At 47.1% G+C, this 23,474-nt stretch overlaps 1 protein-coding gene across 1 annotated transcript in view; it reads left to right on the top strand.

The window, feature by feature from the left end:
- The first annotated feature begins 1,395 nt into the window (after positions 1 to 1,395).
- Positions 1,396 to 23,474, top strand: part of COTL1 (coactosin like F-actin binding protein 1) — a 40,368-nt gene continuing 18,289 nt past the window's right edge. Inside the window, exons 1-2 of the mRNA XM_016197110.2 lie at positions 1,396 to 1,625; positions 1,891 to 1,973. Coding sequence (XP_016052596.1) covers positions 1,549 to 1,625; positions 1,891 to 1,973 — 160 coding nt within the window. The 5' untranslated portion in view covers positions 1,396 to 1,548. The remainder of the gene's footprint in view (positions 1,626 to 1,890; positions 1,974 to 23,474) is intronic.

Raw genomic sequence — 23,474 nt, forward strand, 5'->3', positions numbered from 1 at the left:
TGTATTAAATTTGGTTATTTTCTCTCGCTAAACTGTCTGACGTCCATTTGATGATTAGAGCAGCCAGGAGAACCTTGAGGGCAGAGGAAAGTCTGCTCCTCCCCCACAAATAGCGATACCTGCTCCTACTTTCCTGGAAATGTGGTCTCATCTACCCACCGATCAATTAATTTATTTTTTGTTTGTCGCTGAGAACTGGACCTCATTCCTAACCCTTTGGGTTTCTATTTAGGTTTATTTTAATTACTTAACAGTGACGACCTTTTATGGAATAGCTAATAACATATTTGTTTATACATGTCATTTCAATGAAACCATAAAGAAACCTTACAGTGTCAGTGCTTGTATCGTGCCATTCCAGTAAAGTGATCTCAGAGTTTCTGAGGCTTGCCCAAGGACCCAGGGCTAGAAAGTGACAGCGCTGGATGCAATTCCAGAGGCTGGTGCCCAGGGTCCGGCCCTTTTACCTGCCTGGACACTGTCCTTGGTCTTTGTGGAATGACTGGAGGAGGAAATGGGGAAGACAGAGTGAGTCAGCTCCTGCACTCCCAGGAACCCAGAAGGGGGAGATAGGACCTGAAGGCAAGAAACTAGCATACAAAGCGAACAGGGATCCCACCAGCGTTTTGCAAGCAGTCCACTTTCTATCGCCTCCTGCTTAACACGCCTAATTCCTTCCAATTCCTTCCCCACCTAGAAACCTCGGAGCCAAACCCGGGGTGGGGGTGGGGTGTCTCCTTTGGTTTGATACATGCAGTCACCCGCTGGGAGGTCCCCGCGGAGCTGTGGAGCTCTGCAGCTGGGAGGTGGTGGGGAGAGAGAGGGGGTGGGGGGAGGGAGAGGGAGGAAGATGCAAGGTGGGAAGGAAGGGGAGGGAAGCGGGAGGGAAGGGAGGGAGGGGAGGAGGAACAGAGGAGGAGAGGGAAGAAGGGAGCTGCAGGAAGACGGAGCAGGGAGGAGGAAGGAGCTGGGGGTGCGGAAGGAAGGGGAACGGAGGAGGGTGGAAAGAGGAGGGGGAGGGAGTAGGTAGGGGGAGGAAAGGGGAGGAGCGAGGAGGGGAGGGAGGAGAGGAGCGGGAGGGGGAGGGACTAGAAAGCCGGGAGGAGTGGGAGAGAGAAGAGGAGGGGGGAGGACGGCGAGGGAGGCGGAAAAAAGCCCCTTCTTCAGCCCCCAATGAGGAGTTGCGCAACCCGCACGAGCTGAGATTGGCCGCCGGAGAATAAAGATGCCCCGCCCCCTAAGCCCGGAGACCAATGACGATGGAGGGGCGTGGCGACCGCGGCCTAGGCGGCCAATAGCCGGAGAGGACCTGGGCGGGGCGGGGCGGCCGAGGGGGCGGGGCGGCGCGGCCTTGGTCCCGGCGCGCGCTCGGCGGCACTCGCAGCCTCCGAGGCGCAGGGAGTTCGGAGCTCGCCGCCCCGCGTGGCTCTCGGCGCCGCCGTCTCCTGCCAGCTTTCCGCGCGTCCCCGCTTCGCTCGCATCCCTGCAGCCGGCCCGGAACGCGCTCGGTCTCTCTGGGCGGAGTGTCCCCTCTGCGGCCCTGCGGCTATGGCCACCAAGATCGACAAAGAGGCTTGCCGGGAGGCGTACAACCTGGTGCGCGACGACGGTTCGGCCGTCATCTGGTGAGGAGCTTTCCATTGCTCTCCGAGGCCCCGCTCCCCGAGCTCGCGATGGGCCTGGTGCACGGAGCCGTCTTCCAGATGGGACGGATTAAGGGTCACCCAGGGCTGTCTTCCGCAGCTTTAACCCGGGACAGCGTGGAAAGCCAGCGCTGGCTTCTCCCCAGCCAGAGCATCTTTTAGATTGTCCTGCTGGAAGCTCGGCACCATGCAGCTGCCAGCGCTGATCTGTGTGTGTGTGTGTGTTTTTTCTTCTCCCAACCCAAAGGGTGACTTTTAAATATGACGGCTCCACCATCGTCCCCGGAGAGCAGGGAGCGGAATATCAGGACTTCATCCAACAGTGTACAGGTAGGAGACGCGCCTTTCGGGGGGAAATTACTGCTCTTTTGGGAAATGAGCAACGTCTGGGGAAGGAGCAGCGGGGGCCAAACTGGGAGGGGCCTGTGGCCACCTTGGGTGCCTCTGGCGCTTGGAGGAACCAGATTTGAGCCTTTTAAAGCCTCATAAAGCTGCCTTCTCTCCTCTGGATATTCAGAGCAACCAGAGGTGACCTCCTGGCTCCCTGGCTCCGCAGTACCCTCTCCAGGCAGGACAGGTCCTTTTGCCCTCTGTGGGTCACTGGTTTTCTACCGTCACTCGCGAGGTTCCCAATGCCAGTCTTCAGCCCTCCCGTTTTCCCCTTTGATCGGTCCGTGAGCCAAAATAAAAACAATCCTGGAGCTTACTGCAAGAGACACAAGCGATCAGCTGCACCCTCCTTTCAGCCACGGTCGTGGGCCGTGTGCGGGCTTATGTATGTGCTTCTTATTTGAAGAACACAGGGCCAGATATAGAGAGTACGCCCCGTGGGATCCCATTTGTATGAGATTGTAGAAAAGGCAGTGCTGATGGGTGTTGTGAAAAGTCAGGACTGTGGTCACCTTTTGGGGTAGATAGCCAGTGACAGGGAGGGGGCACACAGAGGCTGGGGTGGGGGTGGAAAGGTCCTGTATTTCAATGGGGGGGTGGTTAAAGAGGTGTGCACATCTGTAAGAAAACATCAAGCAAAATACTTAAGATTTTAAAACTTTGTGCACTTCCCCGGTGTGTTGAACCATTCAAAGGAAAGAACACGGGGTGTGTGTTTAACCATAAGCTCCTCAATAGAGGCAAAGGTTCAGCATTATTGGTGATAAGGCCCTTTCTAGCTGAGTTTGGGGAGTGGGCTCCCTGGCTTCTGGTCTCTAGCATGGAAACATATTCAGACAAAGACTGTGCAGCCTGAAGGTTAGGGCGGGGACCCTGAGCCAGCCTGGTGGGTGGGTTTGAATCCCTGAGTGGCCACTTCCTAGCTGTATATGGTTTGGAGCAAATAAGTTCCTTAACCTCTCAGTGCCTCAGTTTCCTCACCTGTAATCTTGGAGGGCTGTTGTGAGTGTAAGTGAGTCAGTGTGTGCCACGTGTTCAGGAACATGCCCATACACACTACATGGTCATTTCTGAATAAATAAAAACACAAAAATTGAGCTGAGCATCACATGACTGCCCCTTTCCCTAACTGTTTCCTTAATCAAATGATATTTTGCATTTAGTCTAATTCAAAGAATATTTATGAAGTATATGCCATGGGCTGGGTGGTACTAGGTTCTTTGTGTGTGTGTGGTGTGTTGTTTTTTTAATGTTTTCCCAACTAAAATGTCTCCCTGAGAGCTGCCTCTAGACATTCACTCATTGCTTTTGTAAAGGATTGGTTGGTTCATAAAGTGCTATAACGAACGACTCACACTTCATAAGGTGCACAGGGCCTCCTGTAGAGAGTTGGTGGGGTCAGGATTTGGACCCAGGCCCCCAACTCAGGAGCCCTGTGTCAACCACTTCCCTCCTTCCACCCCAGTGGTAAATGCTGTTGCAAGTAGAATAAATGCAAACTTTTGACTTTCCCCGGACTTGGTGTACAACTGGGATACTCAGCAGTATTTTTTGCCTTGCCAGTTCGGAAGCTTTGTCTCACAGGCCAGCTTTCTTCCTCCCTGGACTTGGGGACAGTAAACTAGCAGCTTCTTTCCTCCTGCTGGCCATCCATCCCACCCTCCGTCTGAAGCTACTGTTCTTTCCACCAAGTAGGAGAAGGTAACCTGGGGAAGACAGACCATCCGGTCAGAAGATTCCTAACAGATGCTCCTGGCTATTGGGCCTGGAAAGCTGGAAGGGCTTGCTTGGGTCAGAGAACACTTCCTTCCTCCCTTGGGCTTTGTGGTTTTCTGCTCTGACCCTTCCCCCAAGCACAGGGATGGGAGCAGGGAGTCTCTGGCAGGGGAACTAAAAATGCTTTCCCTGCTGCTTGTTGATCTTATGAATGGACCATGGGATCCCAAGGCTCCATCTGCTTTGGCTGGAAGTCTGCCTTTCTTTCCCCACCCATCTGTTGGATAAATGTATAGGTGAGTTATGGGTGCTATGTCTGCTCTTGCCCCTCTCAGAAAAGCTTGTTCCTTCCCACTGCTATGTCCTTATAACCTAGTGTCAAAAGAATCGGAACACCAACTAGTAACTTTATCCATCAGTCACTGCACTTTGCATGCCTTGTCTTTGTTACTGAGATTTTTCCCCTTCCGCAGATGTATAAACCGAAGCCCAGAGAGGTTAAGTGACTTGCCTGAGATCACACAGCTAAACTAGCTCTAAGCCCCATCCTCTTGGCCTCTTCACTCTAAGGAAGTGGTTTAGATTCTCATCTCCAAGTCTTGGGGCTTCTTCAGTGGGACAACAGGTTCTGATTGGGGTTTTTGGGATTGTTTGCAGTTACAGAAGGCATGTTTACCCATTTTCATGATGGGCCTAATTCCAGCTAGGTGTCCTGAAGGCCTGAGGGTCCCTTCTAGAACAGGCTTCCTGTTTCCAAACATCTCACAAGGTGCACAGAGGACTGGGAAGTCTGGAAAGGGTACCAGTCTCTGCCTCCATCACTCTGGGCTGTAGGGATGGGAGTGTGGGTTTCCTCCTGGGCTCTCTCCCCTCTCTGACAGTTCCTCCTGAGTTATTATCTCTCTTGCTCCCTCCTCTCGCTCTCTCTTCTCTGGCTACTGTCTTCCTTCTCTTGTCTTTCCCTAGCATTTTCCAGAATGGAATCTGCCTGTCCAGCTCCCACTCTCATCTCCCCTCAGCCCCCAAACCTGCCTCCTTGTCCCCTGCAGCTCTTTTCTGGAAGGTCACCCGTCTGGAAAGTTGTTATGCCCTCCTCTCCTGTTTCTTTCTGCTGGCAGGATCTGGACCCTCCGTGGCCTTGCACTGGCTCTTCTGGTGTGTGGACACACCTGGCCCCTCCTCCTGCACTAACAGCTCTGTCACCATCTCTGCTCCTGCGTTTGTCCCATGCTTCAGTCAGTGCTTGTGGTCAGAGATCTTTCAGGTGCAATGACGACCCTTCAGCGATCAGGCTGACGCTCTAACCAAAGAGCAACACCAGCCAGGGCATTTGCAATAGTTTTTTAACCCTTGCTCTTTCTCGCCTTATATTCATTCTGCCCCCTCCCCACCCATTGCTGGATTAACTCTTCCGAACGCACATCTCTAATCAAGTCACTCCTCTGCTCATTAACCTTCTTTGACTCCCCTCTGCCCATTGAATTAAAGCATAGGCTCTCTGATCTGCATTCCAATCAGGTTGTCTCCACCCATATCTTCTGCCCAATAGCTCCCCTCATCCTTCTGTGTGCACCTGCAGCCTGACATTAATACTCCCAGCCTTTAGGACTTTGATTGTAGAGATTCCCTCCAGCTGGAATTCCCTTTCCCTATCTCAGCCCATCTGGGATTCAGCCGCCCACCCAGCCTAGTGCAAGCCCTTTTTTATTTCAACAGCCAGGACACTTTGGAATCAGAAAAGCTCTAGATTCACATCCCAGCTCTGCCTCTCTCAGTTGCTGTGTGGCCTTGGGCAAGGACATCCTTTCCTCTGTGCCTCAGTTTTCTGGTCTGTAAAATGGGGATCCTGACAGTCCCAGGGTGACTGGGAGGGCTGGAAATATTACATCTAAAATGAGAACACAGGCCCCTAATGCACATTGGCTATCCTTACTGTTACTTTATATCATTGTTTTTATTTTTATAGCACTATGATGACATTGTGCTTTCTGTTCTGCATGCCCCAGCTCAGCACACAGTAGGCCCTCAACCCCAGGTTAGCTCATAGTAGGCACTCGATGCCAGGCTGGCATGCAGAAGGCATCAGGTCCCATGTGGGCACACATTAGATCTTTGACCCAAGTTCCACATGTAGTAAGTGCTCAGTGCATTGCAAGAGGTGGTTAGCACAGTAATTAAAAGTTTGGGCTGTAATGGATGGCCTGAGTTCCCATACTTACCAGTCATGTGATCTGGAGCAGGTGAGTTACCCACCCGATCCTTGGTCATCCTTCTGCTATAATTAGGAGGAGTAAGGAAGCAAGTCTTTTGTACCTAGGATATAGTAAGTGCTCCATAGGTGTTCGTTACTGTGGTTACCTTATTGGTGGAATTTAATCAATGTTGAAGTAGTGGTCTGAGAGCACCAGAAAGGTGGGAGGGTGAAGAGATGATAGGGAGGAAATGAATACTGAGCTGCTGGGGCGTCTCTGGTTCCCCTGACAGAGTCACCAAGCCACCAGGAGGCAGGAGGAGCCAGGGCTGAGCTATCTAAGGTCATAGGAAAGGAGCCATTTGCCAGACTGACTAGGCACATGATCTCTCTGATTGAAGCAGAAAGGGCTTATAGATCGCGTACGTGTGACGAGGCAGTAGCTTGGGCTATCTATGAAATCATGTTCTGTTTTCCCACCTTCCATGTAATACCCATTCCTTGTAGACTATTCAGAAACCAAGACTAAGAAAAAAATAAGAGAATAAAAATCAGAGTTTTACTATGCAGAAATTTGTTTATTTGTTCATTTTACATTCATTCTCTCCTCTCCCTTTTCTCCCTCCCTCCAGTGGCTACTCTGCAGGGCACTGTTTATAGGCACTGAGAATAAATATTGAAGCAGAGCAGGTCCCTGCCCTCATGGAGCTGATGTTTTACTGTAATTGCCCAGTCTTTAAATGGCTACATAGTGTTCTCCCATATAAATGTAACACTGTTTAATCATTCCTTTATTGGTGGACCTCAAGTACTCTGTTGTAAGCAGTTTTATTTTGGAAAGAACCCAGGCATCTGGGAATGAATCCAGTTTTCTGTTGGTGCAAATTTTAGAGGTGATTGGTTATGAGCATTAATGGTGGAGCCAGGGTGTCTTGCCTTGAACTTGTATGTACCCTTGCTGTGCTGTGTGACCTTAGGCAAATCTCCCAGAATCTCTGTTTCCTCATCTGTAAGATGGGGCTAATGATTGCTCATAATGCCCAGGGTTAGTGTGAAGATAAATTGACACGATACATATAAAACCTGTAGGGCAATTTTCAATATAGAGTCAGTTTTCAATAAATGTGGCTGTTGTTAATGTAGCGCCTTCTTGGAAGGTGTTGTACATCAATGAATAAGTTGAAATAAACCTGTGTTGGGTGGTTACCAGAAAAGGTGCATTCATAGAGGGTAGTTTCAGCATGAAACTTGATTTGGGGTAGATGCCCTGTAATGTTGGCTGGATGATAGTCTTGGCGCATTTGATATTCCCACAATGCTCTGCCAAGCCTAGAATGTTCATCTTAAAATGTCACTCACAGAGATGTAGTGCTTGATGGTTTTGTCTGTTTAGCATTCCATCATTGGGGAAATTTATCCCTTCTATTTCACAATAATCCTGCTCAGCCAATGTAATTCCAGTGTGACTGACTCTGCCTCTCCCCACTGAGAGGGCACAAGACCCAGACCTGGTCAATTCAAGTAAGCTATCTCCTCTGTTAACTGATTGGTTCAGGGTTGGGCCCATGTGACTCAAGTCAAGCCAATCGGACTCATCTTTGAGATTTTGGATAGAGTTATTGGGAAAGAACCCCTTTATCTTTCTCTGGGGTTAAGACCTGTAAGTATAATGAAAGCTTGGAGCTTACAGGACCCATTTACCATTTGGAGAGACAACCTGTCTGAGAACTTGGGAACAGAGCCAGAGAGAGGGAATGGAGACCAGATGACATGGCTTAAACTTTTGGATCCAGCCGTTTGAACTTTCTGGAGCCAACTGAATTTTTTCCTTAAGCCAGCTTGACTGAGTTCTTTATCATTTCCATCTAAAAGAGTCCTGGCCATAGTCCCCAGGGAAGGCAGCTGGTAACAGACTAAGAGAGGAGAATCCAGGTTGGGCAAGGAATTCAAAACCTCTCATGTGAGAACTGACTGAGGAAATTGGGCATATTTAATTAACCTGGTGGAGTATGACACCTCAGGAGGACATGCGTGTTGTCTTTAGATGTTTGAAGAACGGTCATTTGGAAGATATGAACTTCTCCAACCCCATGTGGTAGAAGAGGGCCAAACAGTAGAAATTTCAAGGCTAGATTTTGGGGTTCACGTAAGGAAGAACTGTGCTCACGTTAGAGTGAGGTAGTGAGACCCCCATCATGAAAGTGATGTCAGGAGAGGTTGCTCGGCCACTTGACATAGATGTTAAAGAAAGGGGTTGAAAGAGGTCCTCCTTGACTGAGCTCTCTCTTCTCCCTCACAGCCCCCTTCTCTGGTCTAGTCTCCATCAGGAGAAGTGACAAAATGCATTAACATGGGCCTGGGTGATTCCCCTCTAGGATGGGGTCAGCCTTACCAGGTACTGAGAGTTGCAGTGGGATGATTCCTAAGGAAAATGGGAGTGTGTTTACTGTTAAAGAAAAGATTATTCATTCTGACACTTGTTAAAGAATGGTAAGGCAGACTTTATTCAGGGGGACTGTTGGGATAGGTATAGGGGCCACTGCAATGAGATTTTGCAGTAGGGGAGAAAAACTGGGCTTAACTCCGAATACAACAAGGAAAAGTAGGAGTTTATAGTCAAGGAGCAAGGGTGGGGGTCAGTAGATGGAAAATTACCAAGAGAAAGCATCACGGGTAAGGAGTATTCTGGCTAAACCAACCTAACGATATTCTTGCTGAAGGCAGGCCAGGGTCTTCAGACATCCACAGGATTGTGGAAGATGAGAAACATGCTTAGATATCAAGAATGATCCATCAGATACAGAATGTGGGGGATTCTGGCTAAACTGACTTAGCAGGGTTGTTGGTAAAATCGGATAATGCATAGATAAACACACAAGTCCACAAGTTGAAACCTGTTGGAAAAGAGCTCAGCAGAGCCCGACTAGAGTTTGGTCAAGTTGAGAATCTTTGTCAATACCAGAAGAAGGGGGGTGGGATTCCATGCTCTGAGACAAATACACTTGCTGTCCATAGCTCAGCGTGTGTAGCTGTACAACACATGTACAATTGGCACTCTGTGTGTTATGCTGTTCTGCACTTGGACACCCCCCCCCCCCCCCCCCCCCCCAGTTCATACACATGTATAGTGCTCAGAGATTTGAGTGAGAAGGGAAAGGGAGAAAGTGTCTTGTGAGTCTAAGGGACTATGAGGTCAAAAGGAAACTTTAAATCTGTGGCAGTGCTTTGGACATTGCAAAGCGCTGAACAGTGTGTTATGTGTTTTCTTAACAAACATTGAGCACTGGCTTTGTTCCAGAAACAGTGTTGTTGTGCTTTTTAAGTAGAACTCTAAAGGGCTATTGAGCCATTGCCTTCATAGTTTTCTGCAACATTCAGTCTCCCATTGCCTTCTTTTCCCACACACCTATTACTGGGGATCCTGAGCCACGTTGCATGGTTTGTGCCATAAAGTGCGTGGGCTGGTGACAGCTCTTTTTTGGATTGCCTCTTGGTGATATTTGTGCTTGCTTTTGAGTTCCTGGCCACATCTCCCATGGGGAAGGTTGCTAGATGTCCATCTTCCTGGTAAGTAGGGTGTCCCTTGTTCACAAAAAGTGTTCAATTAGTTGCATTTAATTGAGTTTTTGATCCTGAAACTCATTAGGAGTTAACACAAACTTTTCGAAAATACTGCTTGTGGATTGTACAGATATTATGTCCACTTGCTTACCTTCCCTCCTTTCTTTACCTTATTGTATTCTAATGGACCCTGACACCAGAGCATGAATCCCATGCGTAAGTCTTTGGTTATCTTCTGGTTGCCAAATTTAGTGCACATTTCTTTATCTTTACTCCACTTTAGTTCTCTTAAGCATTCGTCAGTGACCTCTACTTACTGAAAATTCCATTTCCTTCCTGTTGCTTCTGCCCTGCAGTGCTCCCTTCATTCTTCCGTGTCTCTCTGTTCTCACTTCCTTCTGCTGGTTCTCCTTTCCCTTCCTGCCCCACAAGTGTAGGTGTTTCCTAGGGTCCCACCCTTGTTCATGGTGTTTCCTTCTCCAGGACATTTGTTGAATGCCTATTGTGTGCCAAGCCCTTTGCTGAATGCTGAGTCGGACCCTTTCCCTGACTCCAGTGAATGTGCAGTCCAGGCCAGAGGTGGCTTTCTAAGCTACACATCAGGTTGCATTAACTCCTCTCCCCTTAAGAACCTTTTGTAGCTTTTGCCTGTTAGGTCCAAATCCTTAAAGATGACATGGATGCCCCTTATAGCAGGATAGTATTAGGAAAAATAGTTTCCAATGCATGGTGTTACCAGTGCCATCTAAGAAAGCAAATTTCTTTGAGTGACTTTCAGGTCATCCCAGGAAGGGTGGCTTTGGAATATGCAGCTCTTAACATGCATGCTCCCATTGGCTACAAGCCATCTGTGTTCCCGGAGGCCATACATATCAAGCCCTTTGGGTGTGGAGATCCACATCTTGCTGTTGCCTAAGTTGTCCATAAGTTCCCTTAAACCATTTGGTTTAATTCTGGAGTTGTCACAGCCTCTTTCTCCGGCCTCTTTGCTGTGTCCTACTTTGGAGGTCAGTTCCAGTACACCTGGGGAAATCTTCCCAACAGATGATCATCAGCTACCCCCCCGGCCCCCCGCCCCGCAAAAGGCACGGCCCCAACACATAGGATTCTGACCTCGTGAATGCCCCAGTGCCAGGCGCGTGTGGGTGCTTTGCATGTGTTACCTCATCTAAAGTTTTTCTCATCCATGAGGGGGAGGGATGGAAGAGTACAAGAACACCCGTAAGTAGGAGTTATCCCCATTTTACTGATGAGGAATCTGATGGTTTCCCTAGAGAGTCAAAGTCACTTGCTTGGGATGGCACAGTAAGTGGAAAAACTGGACTTTAAACCCAGATCTGTGACCGAGGTTCCCAGCTTTCCCCGCACGGTGCTGCCCTCCCCTCCCCTCTCTTACGACTTGTGGGCAGTCTTCCCACACTCTTTCTCATCCATTTTGCTTTCCTGGAGGACTTCTATATATCCCTCAAGGCCCAGTGTAAATGTGCCCTCTGCTCAGATGCCTTCCTTGCCTTTGTGATGCCACCTCATTGTGCAGTGGTTGTGTGCTTGTCTGTCTCTTCAATTCTGTGGCAAGGTCCCGGAAAGAGGGACTGTCACTCTGGTGGCGGTATCCTCAGTGGAGAATCTCCACCCCTCATGGTTGCTGCCTGTGTGGGCCCAAATCATGGGCTGTAGGATTTACCAATTCCCCAAGTTATATGCACATGAGCATTCATGTGTGTTTGTCATCTGTCTTCCTGCTAGAGTGAGCTCCTGGGGTGGGGTGGGGGTGGGGGCAGAATCCTGGTATGTTTGGTTGTTTGCTGCGCTGTCAGCACCTAGCACAGCACCTTGCATTCCCCCCAGGTGTTTGTTGAATCGATGAATAAATACAGATAAATGACACAGATAAATGAACATAAGTGAATGAACACCAGTCCCCTGATTCAAGCACGAGGCTCCCTGGCTGATGTCCCACCCCTCACTGGCCTCTGGCCCAGGTCTCTTGCCTAGAGCCACTGGATGACTGCATTCCTCACCGATTTAATTTTGTTTGGCTTTTCAGCTTTAGCTCAGTGGCCACAGCAGGGACAGGTCCCTGGAGGCCTGTGTCTGAAGGCAGGGCTGTTACTTCAGCATTTTGTATTTATTTCTACAGTACGTTTTGAAATTAACCTGTTTTAGTTCTGGACATAGTTCATGGTCATCTATCTCATTTTTTTCTTGTGCTCTTATTTTATCTTCTATGCATTTGTGTAAGTTTTTTCCCCCAAAATAGGTAATAATACTTTAAAAAATAATGTCGAAACTTTATTGTGCCAGGCATTGTATGAATTTCCTATGGCTGCTATAATAAAGTTTCACAAACTCAGTGGCTTAAAACAACTTAATTTTATCATCTTATAGTTTGGGAGGTCAGAAGCCCAAAATTAGTTTCACTCGGCTAAAATAAAGGTGTTAGCAGGACCAGTTCCTTCTGCAGGCTTGAGAGGGAAATCCATTTCCTTGCCTTTTTCAGATTCTAGAGGCCACCCACATCCCTTGGCTCATGGCTCCTTCCTCCATCACCCCGGTCAGCAATGGCAGGTTGAGCCCTTCTCACAATGCCATCTCTCTGGTTCTGATTCTCCTACCTCCCTCTGTCTGCCTAGATCATCCAGGATCATCTCTCCATGTTGAGATTCTTACCTTAATTACATCTGCAAAGTCCCTATTGCATTGTTAGGTCACACAGTCGCAGGCTCTGGGGGATGCAGACATCTTTGGGGCCACTGTTTTGCCAGCTATAGTCATCTAGTCATGATTTCATTTCATCTATGCTCTGGTCTAGTGTGGTAGGCCCTGTTGTTATTCCCATTTCATAGATGGGAATATTGAGGCTCAGAGACATGAAGGTACTGGCCCAGAGTTGCACAGAGGCTGAGCTACGTTCCTCACCCAGTGCCTGCGTTCCCGGCACCCTGCTGCCTCCTGATGCCTGTAGCTGAAATTCTTTTGAAGCAAGGAGGGAAGACCACAGGCAAGCTCTTTTTCTAGTTCTATTGAGAAATAATTGACATACTTCATTGTATAACTTTAAGGTGTACAGCGTGATGGTTTAATTTTCATACAGTATTGTAAAATGCTTGTCATAACAGGTTCATCTAATATTCATCATCTGATATGGATACAATACCAAGAAAAGAAAAAAAAAATTTTCTCCTTGTGATGAGAATTGTTAGGATCTAGTCTCCGAACAACTTTCCACAGGCTCTTTCCTTGACCACTGAGGGACAGCCCTAAGGCCTGTGCCTTTGGCTGGTGTCATATTTTTGGGAATACACAGCTCAGAGGTAATTTTTCTGCCTTTGTTAAACTGGAAAACCTGTGATGGTCTCTGGGGAGCAGCACCCTGCGATTCGGACGCCTTTATCTTTTTCAGTATAAAATTCTGACTTCACTACTTGGGTCTGAAAGGGTGTCCCTTGGAGGTCATCTGATCTGACCCAGAAGTAGTTTTCTTCTCTTTTTGGCTATAATTCTACCCTGACTATAGAATGGAGCATATTGTTCATGGTTTGCAAATGAAGGAAGCTGCTGCCTCAGGCAGGCCAGGGGGGCCCCTCTGGGTCACACTGGGGCTTCTGGGGAGGAGTGAGAAGAGCCCGGCTCTGGGCAGCCCCTGTGTGAGCCCAGGCAGTCACATCCCCTCTGGCCCTCTGCCCACAGAGGAGGGCCTGTGTTCACTCTGCGAGCCCTTGCAGCCCTGAACCGGATGCCACTTGCTCTGTTCCTGATTTGGCAAAGCCTACTGCCATGTGTCTGATTCCAGGAAAGTAACTCACTTTCTTCTTTGGTGATTTATAATTATTCATTCATCCAACAAATTGAAACTGAGGACCTATTATGTGCCAAGAACGCTGCGTCCTGGGGAATTTGAGTGATCTAAGTCACAGAGGGTACATTCTGGTGGAAGTGCGAGGGAAGATAATAGACAAGCTAGCAAGTGAGATCATTTCGGGAGATGAGCACTATAAAGAGAATAAAATGAAGCAATGGGCTACAAATGGACTGCAGGGAAGCCACCATTAGCAAGGCTGGTCCAGGGAGAAAGAGGAGGTGATACCAAGGAGAGACCTCAATGGGAAGGACCCGGACATGCAGGTATCTGGATGAGAAGTGGGTCCAGCAAAAGGGAAGGCCCTCAGATCATATATATGATAATGGTCTGGTGTCCACAATATATACAGAGTTCTTACAACTCAATAATAAGACAACAACCCAATTAAAAAATGAGCAAGGGATTTGAATGGTCGTTTTTCCAAAGAAGATCTACAAGTGACCAATAAACACATGAAAAGATGCTTAATATCATGAGTAATAGGGAGATGCCAATCAATCCCCAATGAGATATTACATCACACACACCAGGAGGCTGTAATAACAGGCGTTGGTGAGGATGTAGATAATCGGAACCCTCTGGTGGGGGTGGAAAATGGTACAGCTGCTGTGGCAAGTCAGTTCTTGAAAAGGTTAAGCCTAACAACTCCACTCCTTAGTATACACCCAAGAGAAATAAAGACACATGTCTACACAAAAACTTGTACGTGAGTGCTCACAGCACTGTTACTCCCAATAGCCCCAAACTGGAAACTACCTAAATGTCTATCAACGGGTGAATGGATAGACAGATGTGGTCTGTCCACACAATGGAATATTATTCAGCCATAAAAAGGAACGAAGTACTGATTCACACTACAACGTGGATGGACCTCAGAACCACTATGCTAAGTGAAAGAAGTCAGACATGGACGGTCACACATTGTATGATTCCACTTAATTGAAGTTTCCAGAACGAGCAAGTGCATGGTGATAAAAAGCAGATTAGTGGTTGCCAGGGGTGGGGACAGGGGCTGAGGAGTGACAGCTAATGGTCTCCTTTTGGGGTAATGAAGTGTTCTGGAGCTAGTCAGTGGTGATGGCTGCACAACCTTGTGGATATACCGAAGACCAATGCGTTGTACACTTAAAGGGTACAGTTCACAAAAAGGGTGAATTTTATAGAATGTAAATAATATCTCAATTCTTAAAATGTAAAGAAGAGGAGAGGTGAGCAGGGGGACAGAAGCCTAGAAGGCTTGTGGCACCAAGTGTGCAGGGAGGTGGTGGCATCGGAGGGTAGGCAGGGCCCCGAGCATGACTGGCCTTGCAGGACACCATGAAGACTCTGGGTTTTCACCTTGGTCCTTTTCGTGGCTATTTCCTAGGTCAGCATTTTTAGCTCTGTCACTTTCCCCTCCATCTCAGACCTGCCTCTCAAACCCCACGCCCCCGTCTTGTGCCCCCCACTCTGCATGGACTTGATGGTCTGTGTTCTCATTTCCCCGCTGCCCCCATTTGATAGTTACCGTTGCCCCAATCATCATCACTGTCTAGCGGTTCCTTCCACTTGCCTAGTTCTGAGGCTTTACCTTGGCTACTATTTCTGCTGAGGACTGACACCCAGCCACAGCACCGCACCCTTGGCTGCGTTTCCTTCCTCCCGATCCAGCCTGGCTCGGAGCTGGTGCTGAGGATGTCTTTCATTGCCTTAGTCCCCTGTGTCCGAAATGAGTACTTAAAGAAAAGCGGAGGTTCTGTCTTGGATATTCATGTGGGTTCATAAAACGGTGAATCAGTAGAGCAAAATGAGTCAGCTGTAAATGTGTGGGCAAACTCAAGGGCTGGGAACGTCGTGAACAGCCAGGGGGATGGGAAGCTGTCTGTGTGTCTGTCCCCACCACCCAGGGGCTCTGAGGCAGAGATGGAGGAGAGGCAGCTGGGACACGAACCCAGTCTCTTGGTTCCCTCAGGCTGCTGAGGGTTAGAGTTTGCTTTGCTCCTCTGGATGTCATTCTTGGCGGTGTGAGCATGGAAAGGTAAAGAAGAGCCCCCCGCATCGTGCAGGCATCGCTCATTCTAGGACCACCACGTTGTTTGTCTGCCCTTCCCACATGGTTTAATGGGCAAATTCGTCCAGACCAGTTACCTGTTACCTCTCTGTCCACATCTGCTCATCTCTGCAGCTCTATTCATTCCTGTCCTCTGCAGGTGGAAGCCACACCTTTAAAATCCAGGAAGGAGACTGGTTTATTTATTTATTTATTTTATTGTTCAAAATATTACAGATGTCTTCTTTTATCCCCACTGACTCCTTCCACCCTACACCCACGCCCCTTCCCAGGCCTTCACCACACTATTGTCTGTGTCCATGAGTTATGCATATATGCATGTAAGTTCTCATGTTAATCTCTCCCCACCCACCCCCACCTTCCCTCTGAGATTCATCAGTCTGATCCATGCTTCCTTGTCACTGAATCTATTTTGTTCATCAGTTTATTAAGTTCTTTAGATTCCACATATAAGTGAGATCATGTGATGTTTGTCTTTCTCTGCCTGGTTTATTTTGCTTAGCATAATATTCTCCAGGTCTATCCATGCTGTCCCAAAGGGTACAAAATCCTTCTTTACAGCTGCGTAGTATTCCATGTGTAAATGTCCCACAGCTTTTTTATCCACTCATCTGTTGATGGGCACTTGGGCTGTTTCCACATCTTAACTATTGTAAACTGTGCTGCTATGAAGATAGGGGTGCATATATTCTTTCTGATTAGTTTCAGGATTCTGAGGATATATTCCTAGAAGTGGGATCACTGGCAAAAGGCAGCTCCATTTTTAATCTTTTGAGGAACCTCCATACAGTTTTCCATAGTGGCTGCCCCAGTCTGCATTCCCGTCAGCAGTGTACTAGGGCTCCCCTTTCTCCACACCCTCGCCAGCACATGCCGTTTGTTGAGTTGTTAATGGAGCCATTCTGACAGGTGTGAAGTGATACCTCATTGTGGTTTTAATTTGCATCTCTCTGATGATTAGTGACCTTGAGCATTTTTTCATATGTCTCTTTGTCATCTGTATGTCCTCTTTAGAGAAGTGTCTATTCAGGCCCTTTGCCCATTTCTTAATTGGGTTGTTTGTCTTCCTCTTGCTGAGTAATGTGAGTTCTTTGTACACTTTGGAAATTAGCCCCTTATCAGATACATCCTTGGCAAATATGTTTTCCCAGACCGTGGGGTTCCTTTGTATTTTGAGGCTGTTTTCTTTTGCTGTGCAGAAGCTTTTTAGTTTGATGTAGTCCCATTTGTTTATTGTGTTTTGTTTCTCTTGCCCTAGGAGATGTTTCAGTGAAAATTCTACATGAGATGTCCGTGACTTTACTGCTTATGTTTTCTTCCAGGATTTTTATGGTTTTGCAAGTTACATTTAAATCTTTTATCTATTTTGAATTTATTCTTGTGTGTGGAGTGAGTTGGTGATCTAGTTTCATTTTTTTGCATGTACCTGTCCAATTTCCCCAGCACCATTTATTGAAGAGACTGTTTTTACTTCATTGGATGCTCTTGCCTCCTTTATCAAATATTAACTGACCATAATGGCGTGGGTCTATTTCTGGGGTCTCTGCTCTGTTCCATTGATCTATGTCTGTTGTACCAATACCAGAATGTTTTGATTATAGTGGCTTTGTAGTATAGTTTGATATTTGGTAAGTGATCCCTCCAACTCTGTTCTTCTTTCTCAAGATTGCTGCTGCTGTTCGGGGTCTTTTTTGGTTCCATATAAATTTTTGGAATATTTGTTCTAGCTCTGTGAAATATGCTGTTGGTATTTTAATAGGAGTTGCATTGAATTTATAAATTGCTTTGGGTAATATGGACATTTCGGTGATGTTAATTCTACCAATCCATGAGCATGGCATTTTCTTCCACTTGTTTGTATCTTCCTCTATTTCTTTTTTCAGTATCTTGTAGTTTCCTGAGTACAGGTCTTTTACATCCTTGGTTAAGTTTATTCTTAGGTATCTTATTTTTTTAGTTGCAATGGTAAATGGTATTTTTTTTTCAGTTTCTCTTTCTGAGGGTTTATTATTGGTGTATAAAAATGCCGTTGATTTTCGGACTTTAATTTTGTATCCAACTACCTTACCAAATTCATTTATCAAATCTAGTAGTACTTTGGTGGAGACTTTAGGGTTTTCTATGTACAGTATCATGTCATCTGCAAATAATGACAGTTTTACTTCCTCCTTTCCAATTTGGGTACCTTTATGTTTTCTTCCTGTCTGATGGCTGTGGCAAGGACTTCCAGCTATGTTGAATAAGAGTGGTAAAAATGGACATTCCTGTCTTGTTCCTGTTTTGAAGGGAAATGGTTTTAGTTTTTGCCCATTGAGATGATGTTGGCTGTAGGTTTGTCATATATGGCCTTTATTATGTTGAGGTATGATCCCTCTATTTCCACTTTGCTGAGAATTTTTATCAGAAATGGGTGCTGGATTTTGCCAAATGCTTTTTGTGCATCTATTGATATGATCATGTGATTTTTATCTTTCAGTTTGTTTATGTGTTGTATCACATTTATTGATTTGCAGGTATTGTACCAGCCTTGCATCCCTGGAATAAATCTCACTTAGTTGTGGTGTATGATCTTTTTTTTTTTTTTTTTTTAAACATATCTTTATTAATTTCAGAGAGAGGAAAGGAGGGGGAGAGAGAGAGATAGAAACATCAATGATGAGAGAGTCATTGATCGGCTGACTAGCCCGCAACCCGGGCATGTGCCCTGACTGGGAATCGAACCCCGATCTCCTGGATCCTAGGTCGATGCTCGCCCGGCCGGGCTGTATGATCTTTTTAATGTACTGCTGGACCCCGTTTGCTAGTATTTTGTTGAGGATTTTAGCATCTATGTTCATCAGGGATATTGGCCTGTAATTTTCTTTCTTTGTAGTATCTTTATCTGGTTTTGGGATTAGGATGATGCTGGCCTCATAAAAAGAGCTCAGGAGTTTTCCCTCTTCTTGAATTTTCTGGAATAGTTTGAGGAGAATAGTTGTTAATTCTTCTTTGAATGTTTGGTAAAAGTCACCTGTAAATCCTTTTGGTCCAGGAGGTCTGTTCGCTGGGAGTTTTTTGATTACTGCTTCAGGCTTTATTCTTATAAAATGGCATCTCCCACTGAACTGAAAGCAGCTGAGGATTGGGGACTGAGAAATGGCTACAGAAGATGGACCAAAGTCTCATCGTTTACTCTAGAAATATTTATTGAGCATGACTAGGGTGTCAGGCACCGTGTGGGCACTTAAAGTATAGCAGAAAACAAGATTCCTGCCCTCCCGGAATAGGTGTGAGCAAGCTGGAGGAGCCCTCTGGGGAGTCATTCTGATCCTTTAAACTCTTATTTTACACACAGCAATAAGCTAATTATATGCCCCTGTAACCTGTGGCAAGTCAAAAATAGAAGGGCTGGTGGAAGCGGGCATTTTCAACTTGCCCACAGAACCTGTTGCCTTTGTCTGTGAAGTTCTGTCAGAGTCTCACTCAGGTTGTTAACATGAACCCCCTTTTCTCCTTACCCTGGTAGCTGGATGAGCTCCAAGTCATCCTTCAAGTCCCATATCAAACATCACCTCCTCTCTGAAGCCTGCCCTGATCACCAACCCCACGCAGAGTTGATTTCCTTCTTTCTTTATCTTTGTTCACCCTGTGATAACTCTCATTGCTATGGCACTAACTACATGTGTTCACATACTTTGGTTGTTGGTATGGTTTTTTTCCCAGGCTAGATTGTATATTTTTTTGAGCATAGGGGTTATGTCTTTTTCAGCAAACTCTCTGAATCACAGATTGTCAATAAGTGTTTGCCAAGTGACTAACCAAGGGCAAAGGAAAAAACAGCAAAACTATAAAAAGCAGATGCAAGAATGCAGAGCAGTGCACACCAGGGCCATTTAGTGCTCAAGCGATCAGCCCCTGACTCCTTCGGTGTCCCCAGAGTATCTCATTGTAGATGCTATAGTGATGTACTGAGGGCCTCCAGGAACTGGTACAGCCACTGATCCCTTCAGTCAGAAGGTGGAGTCGGGTCTAACACACTGCCTTCCTTTTAAGGAAGTAAAAGTCATCATTAAAAACAAGGTTCTGGTGCTGTGTCATTAGGGGAAACCGCTAGCTATCCTGGTAATTTGGGTATCCAGATCAGCCCATTCCCGGGGGGTTCCTCTGAAGTAATCGGCTTTCATTTCCTCTGGCTATCCTGTACTCCACTTTCTGATGTTCTCTGTCAAACTGGCGAAGCTGGGTCATCCTGCATTTAATGTAAATTCTGTAAGGAAGGAATCATTTGGGAAGTCTCTGCTTTGAGGAATGAGTGGAACAAAGTTATCAACTGTATGCACCGTGTGATCTCAAGGCAGACTGTACTGTACACAGGTACACGCAGAGAACAGGTCACATCCGTAAACAGAATCTCCATTCATCCTCGCTCAGGAAGGGACACACCAACATGTACACAGGGCTTTTATTCCCTGGGTGGGTATTCTTTATTTTTTATACTTTATAATGTTTTCTTTTTTTTTTTTTGAGTGGGACAGGAGGGTTTTTTTTGTTATTTTATCCATCAGGGCAAACAATAAAAGTCCCTTTGGAAAAGAGAGAGCGAATGATACGGGGCTTTCCAATGATGGTAGCTCTCCCTTCAAGGGAGGAACCGGCTTCTTTCGCCCTCAGCCTGTAGTCTTGGGGGGAGCACCCAACCAGTGTCCTCTTTGTCCCTGAGAGGACATTTTCTGCTTCCTAATTCCTCCTCCTGTCATTCTGTCGCTGCCTGAGCACCCCCCGTTCGCAGCCCTTTGGAAGCGAGTGCTGGTGTGGCTACCTTCCAGCTGTCGCCTTGCCCCGGGTGGCAGGATGTTAGAATTCTTTCCCGGTTCCTTTCCTGCCTCCTCCAGGGAGCTCACTTGGTGGAAGCTGACAGCTCAGCTTTTTGGTGTGTGGTTACTTTCTCCCTCTCCTTACCGAGCCCTGTTTGCATAACTTCTTAGGGAGTCTGTATAAGATAAGGTCAGCTCTAGAGCAAGCTGCAGTCTTGTAGAGCTCTGGGGCAATTTCCTCCCTGTGGTCTCCTTCCCCATTTCTTTGTCTCGCTCTGAAGTTCAGTGTTGGATGGAAATTATGAAATGATTAGTTCTCTCTCTCTCGCTCTCGCTCCTTTCTGTTGGCCAGCAGATATTTATCAGGTACTTACTGTGTGCCTGGCACTGTGGGATATAACAGGAACTATACAAATATGAAATTAGTTAAAAAGATCAAGAGAACATACACCACAGTGTTTACGGGAGGTACTTAGGTGGTGAGACCCTTATTTTTGCTTATTTATGCTTCTAATTATTCTATACCTGGTATGTGTTTTGTGTGTAATGAACAAAATTGTCTAAAGTATTTGCAAATGTGCAAGACATCTGTCCACTGCTTGGCCCATCACAGATCCTCAGTCTCCTCTGGGTTTTGCCCTTCTCCAGTCAGGGCTGGCTTTGGGGCCAGGCAGAGGGGAAAAGTAGGTGTCCTTTGGGAGAAAGCAGGGGCCCTTGATCAATGTGGATCCTGTGTCGGTGTCACCCTGGTGAGAATAATGGGTAGGATTGGGCAGAATCTGCCCCTCAGGGATTCCCTGAGCCTCGGGAGATGTCAAGTCTGGTTGAGGGAGGCAGGGGAAGTCCTTGATAGGGTGGTGTGGATTATATGCCATTCGTAGTTTTTGTGAAAATATTAAAGCAGCTCATCCTGGTGGCCTTGGTGATTCCAGAGAAGTCTGACTCCGCCCCCCTTTTTTTCTTAGCCTTCTTCTTGTGGCCTTCGGTGGTCACCTCCCCTCTTTGTGTTATTGTTTCTTCCCACATTTCCTTGTATAACTGTTTAACTTCACGCCTTTGGTCTTCCTGCCTTCTCTGTCTCTCTTCCTGAAATTCCCCCTCCTTTCTGGTCCTAGACAGAAGGTGCAGGAGGAGGGAAGAGGGGGAGGAAGAGGCACAGATGGGAGGGAGGTGAGGGGGTGGTAAGGCAGGAGAGAAAGAAGGAAAATGTAGGGTCTCTGAGGGAGGAGGTTTAGGGGAGAGCTGGAGGTAGGAAGGGGCTGCAGGAGAGGGAACTCAACACAAAGACGGCTGGTGCTTACGAGCACTTACTCTGTGCCAGGCAGTGCCTGAGAACTTTACCTGTGATGACTTTATGCTGTATGTTAGCTTAGTAAATGAAGGCGAGGAGCCTTGAAGGGAGAAGTAGGACATTGAACCAAGTGAGCCGTGCGTAGGGTTTCTAAGAGGTCCTTAAGGCTGGCAGGATTGGCTGGCCCAGGAGCTCTTTCATGCTGATAACCTGTCATTGCCTGTAATGAGGCTTCATAGACCAACCGAAGGGTCAAGTTCTTTTGAGAGTGGAGTTTCATTAACATGTGAGGACCATGTTTTCATGAACAAGTCTTTCATAGGACAGGAAGGGGAGGGTGTCCACAGCCTCAAGTCAGGGACACCTAACATGAGGTCAACCTGGACTTGGAGCCCATGGCACTGACCAAGAGGCAGCGCAGTGGTGCTGCCAGTCCTCAAGGACGGAGCTCCTGACCTTGCTTTGTTATTGGTTGACATTTTCCCTGAGATGAGGCTCCATGGGATTTTGTGATGCATTTGGGAATCCTTGGTAATGATGGCTTATGTCAAACAGATGATTTAGATATAACAAAGAAGTCCCTGGTACCTAGTGCCATGGTTCAGTAGCTCTTTTTCTAAATACAGCTCTGCTCTTTCTTGGGCTGTGGGATTGGGGCGGAGAGAGAGTCTCTGGAGGGGAAGTCCTGATGGTCTCTGATGGTGAGATACTCAGGAACCACACCTAGATGCCTCTAATTCTGTAAATTATAATGTTGAGAAGCCAGGCCACACAGGAAGCTCCTTTACATGATCACTTCCTTAAAATGAAAGGTGTGCAGGTGGGAAGAAGGGGGTGGAGCCTGAACTTTGGGCACTTCAGCTTTTCTGCCCACGAGACCTTTTGCCTGACCCTTTGCCCTACCAGGAGTGGAGCGAGTTCTCCATGCTAAAAGCCTATTATTTCCTCTTTTCTCCTCTTCCTCTAGGTCAGTGGTTCTCAAGGTTTGGAGGCATCAGAATCCCCCTGGGAACTCTTTTAGACTCAGTTTCCAGGCCCCAGTTGCAGAGTTTCTGAATTCACATTCCAGTGTGTTCCTTGGTGATGCTGATGTTGCTGGTCTGAGGACCGCACTTTGAGAACTGCTGGTCTAAACTGAACCTATTCTCCAATGGGCAGGGAAAGAGTCATCTGGCCCCATATCACTTCACCTTTCTGAGCCTTAGTTTCTTCACCTGTAAAATGGGACTGTGAGCAGTGCTGACCTCACAGAGAGGTTAAGATGAAATGTGCAAATATGTGTAAGTGCTTAAAACGGGGCCTAGCACATCGTAAGTCCTCAATAAATGTTGGCCTCTGCTATTTTTAGGAGTCTTATTGGTCTTATCTGTACCACCTAGTGCTTAGCTGGGCTTGGCATATAGTAGGTCTTTAAGAAATACTCCTTTGAAACCTGGAGCAGTGAGCATAAGTTTGGTGGATACAGAAAACCAGTGAAGGTAGAGGCTGGGACGCTCTCTGCTGGGCTCAGCAGTTAGACCATTGTAGACTCTGAGAACAGTTTCTCTGGAGAGGTAGGACAGTGAGATAGTGACCATCCCATCAGCCAAGCCCTTCAGGCCCTCTCCTTTTTTTCCCATTTAATCCTCACAACCAACTTAGGAGGTAGGTATGTGACCCATTTTTCATATGACAAAACTGAAGCTTAGAGACATTCAAAGTCACAGAGCTGGTACAAAGTAGGGGTGATTTTCTAATGGATTTTGGAACTTGGAGTCCACCTGGATGCCATAGAGCCGAAGATTGAGGGTGAACGGCCCAGTGAGCAGCAGTTGTAGACAGCTGTGCTGAGGTCCTCTGGCGGACGGGGCTCAGGGTGTCTTCTCCTGGTGTGTTTAGGCTTCTCCCACTGGGATCATACAGAGCTGCACCCTCAACTCCTGAACCTCAGTCTGAAAAGATGTGCCATTGGCCCCATTGGGGGCCAAGTGGCACCAT

Source organism: Miniopterus natalensis, chromosome 18, assembly GCF_054644295.1.
Source record: "Miniopterus natalensis isolate mMinNat1 chromosome 18, mMinNat1.hap1, whole genome shotgun sequence".
Taxonomy (NCBI): Eukaryota; Metazoa; Chordata; class Mammalia; order Chiroptera; family Miniopteridae; genus Miniopterus; species Miniopterus natalensis.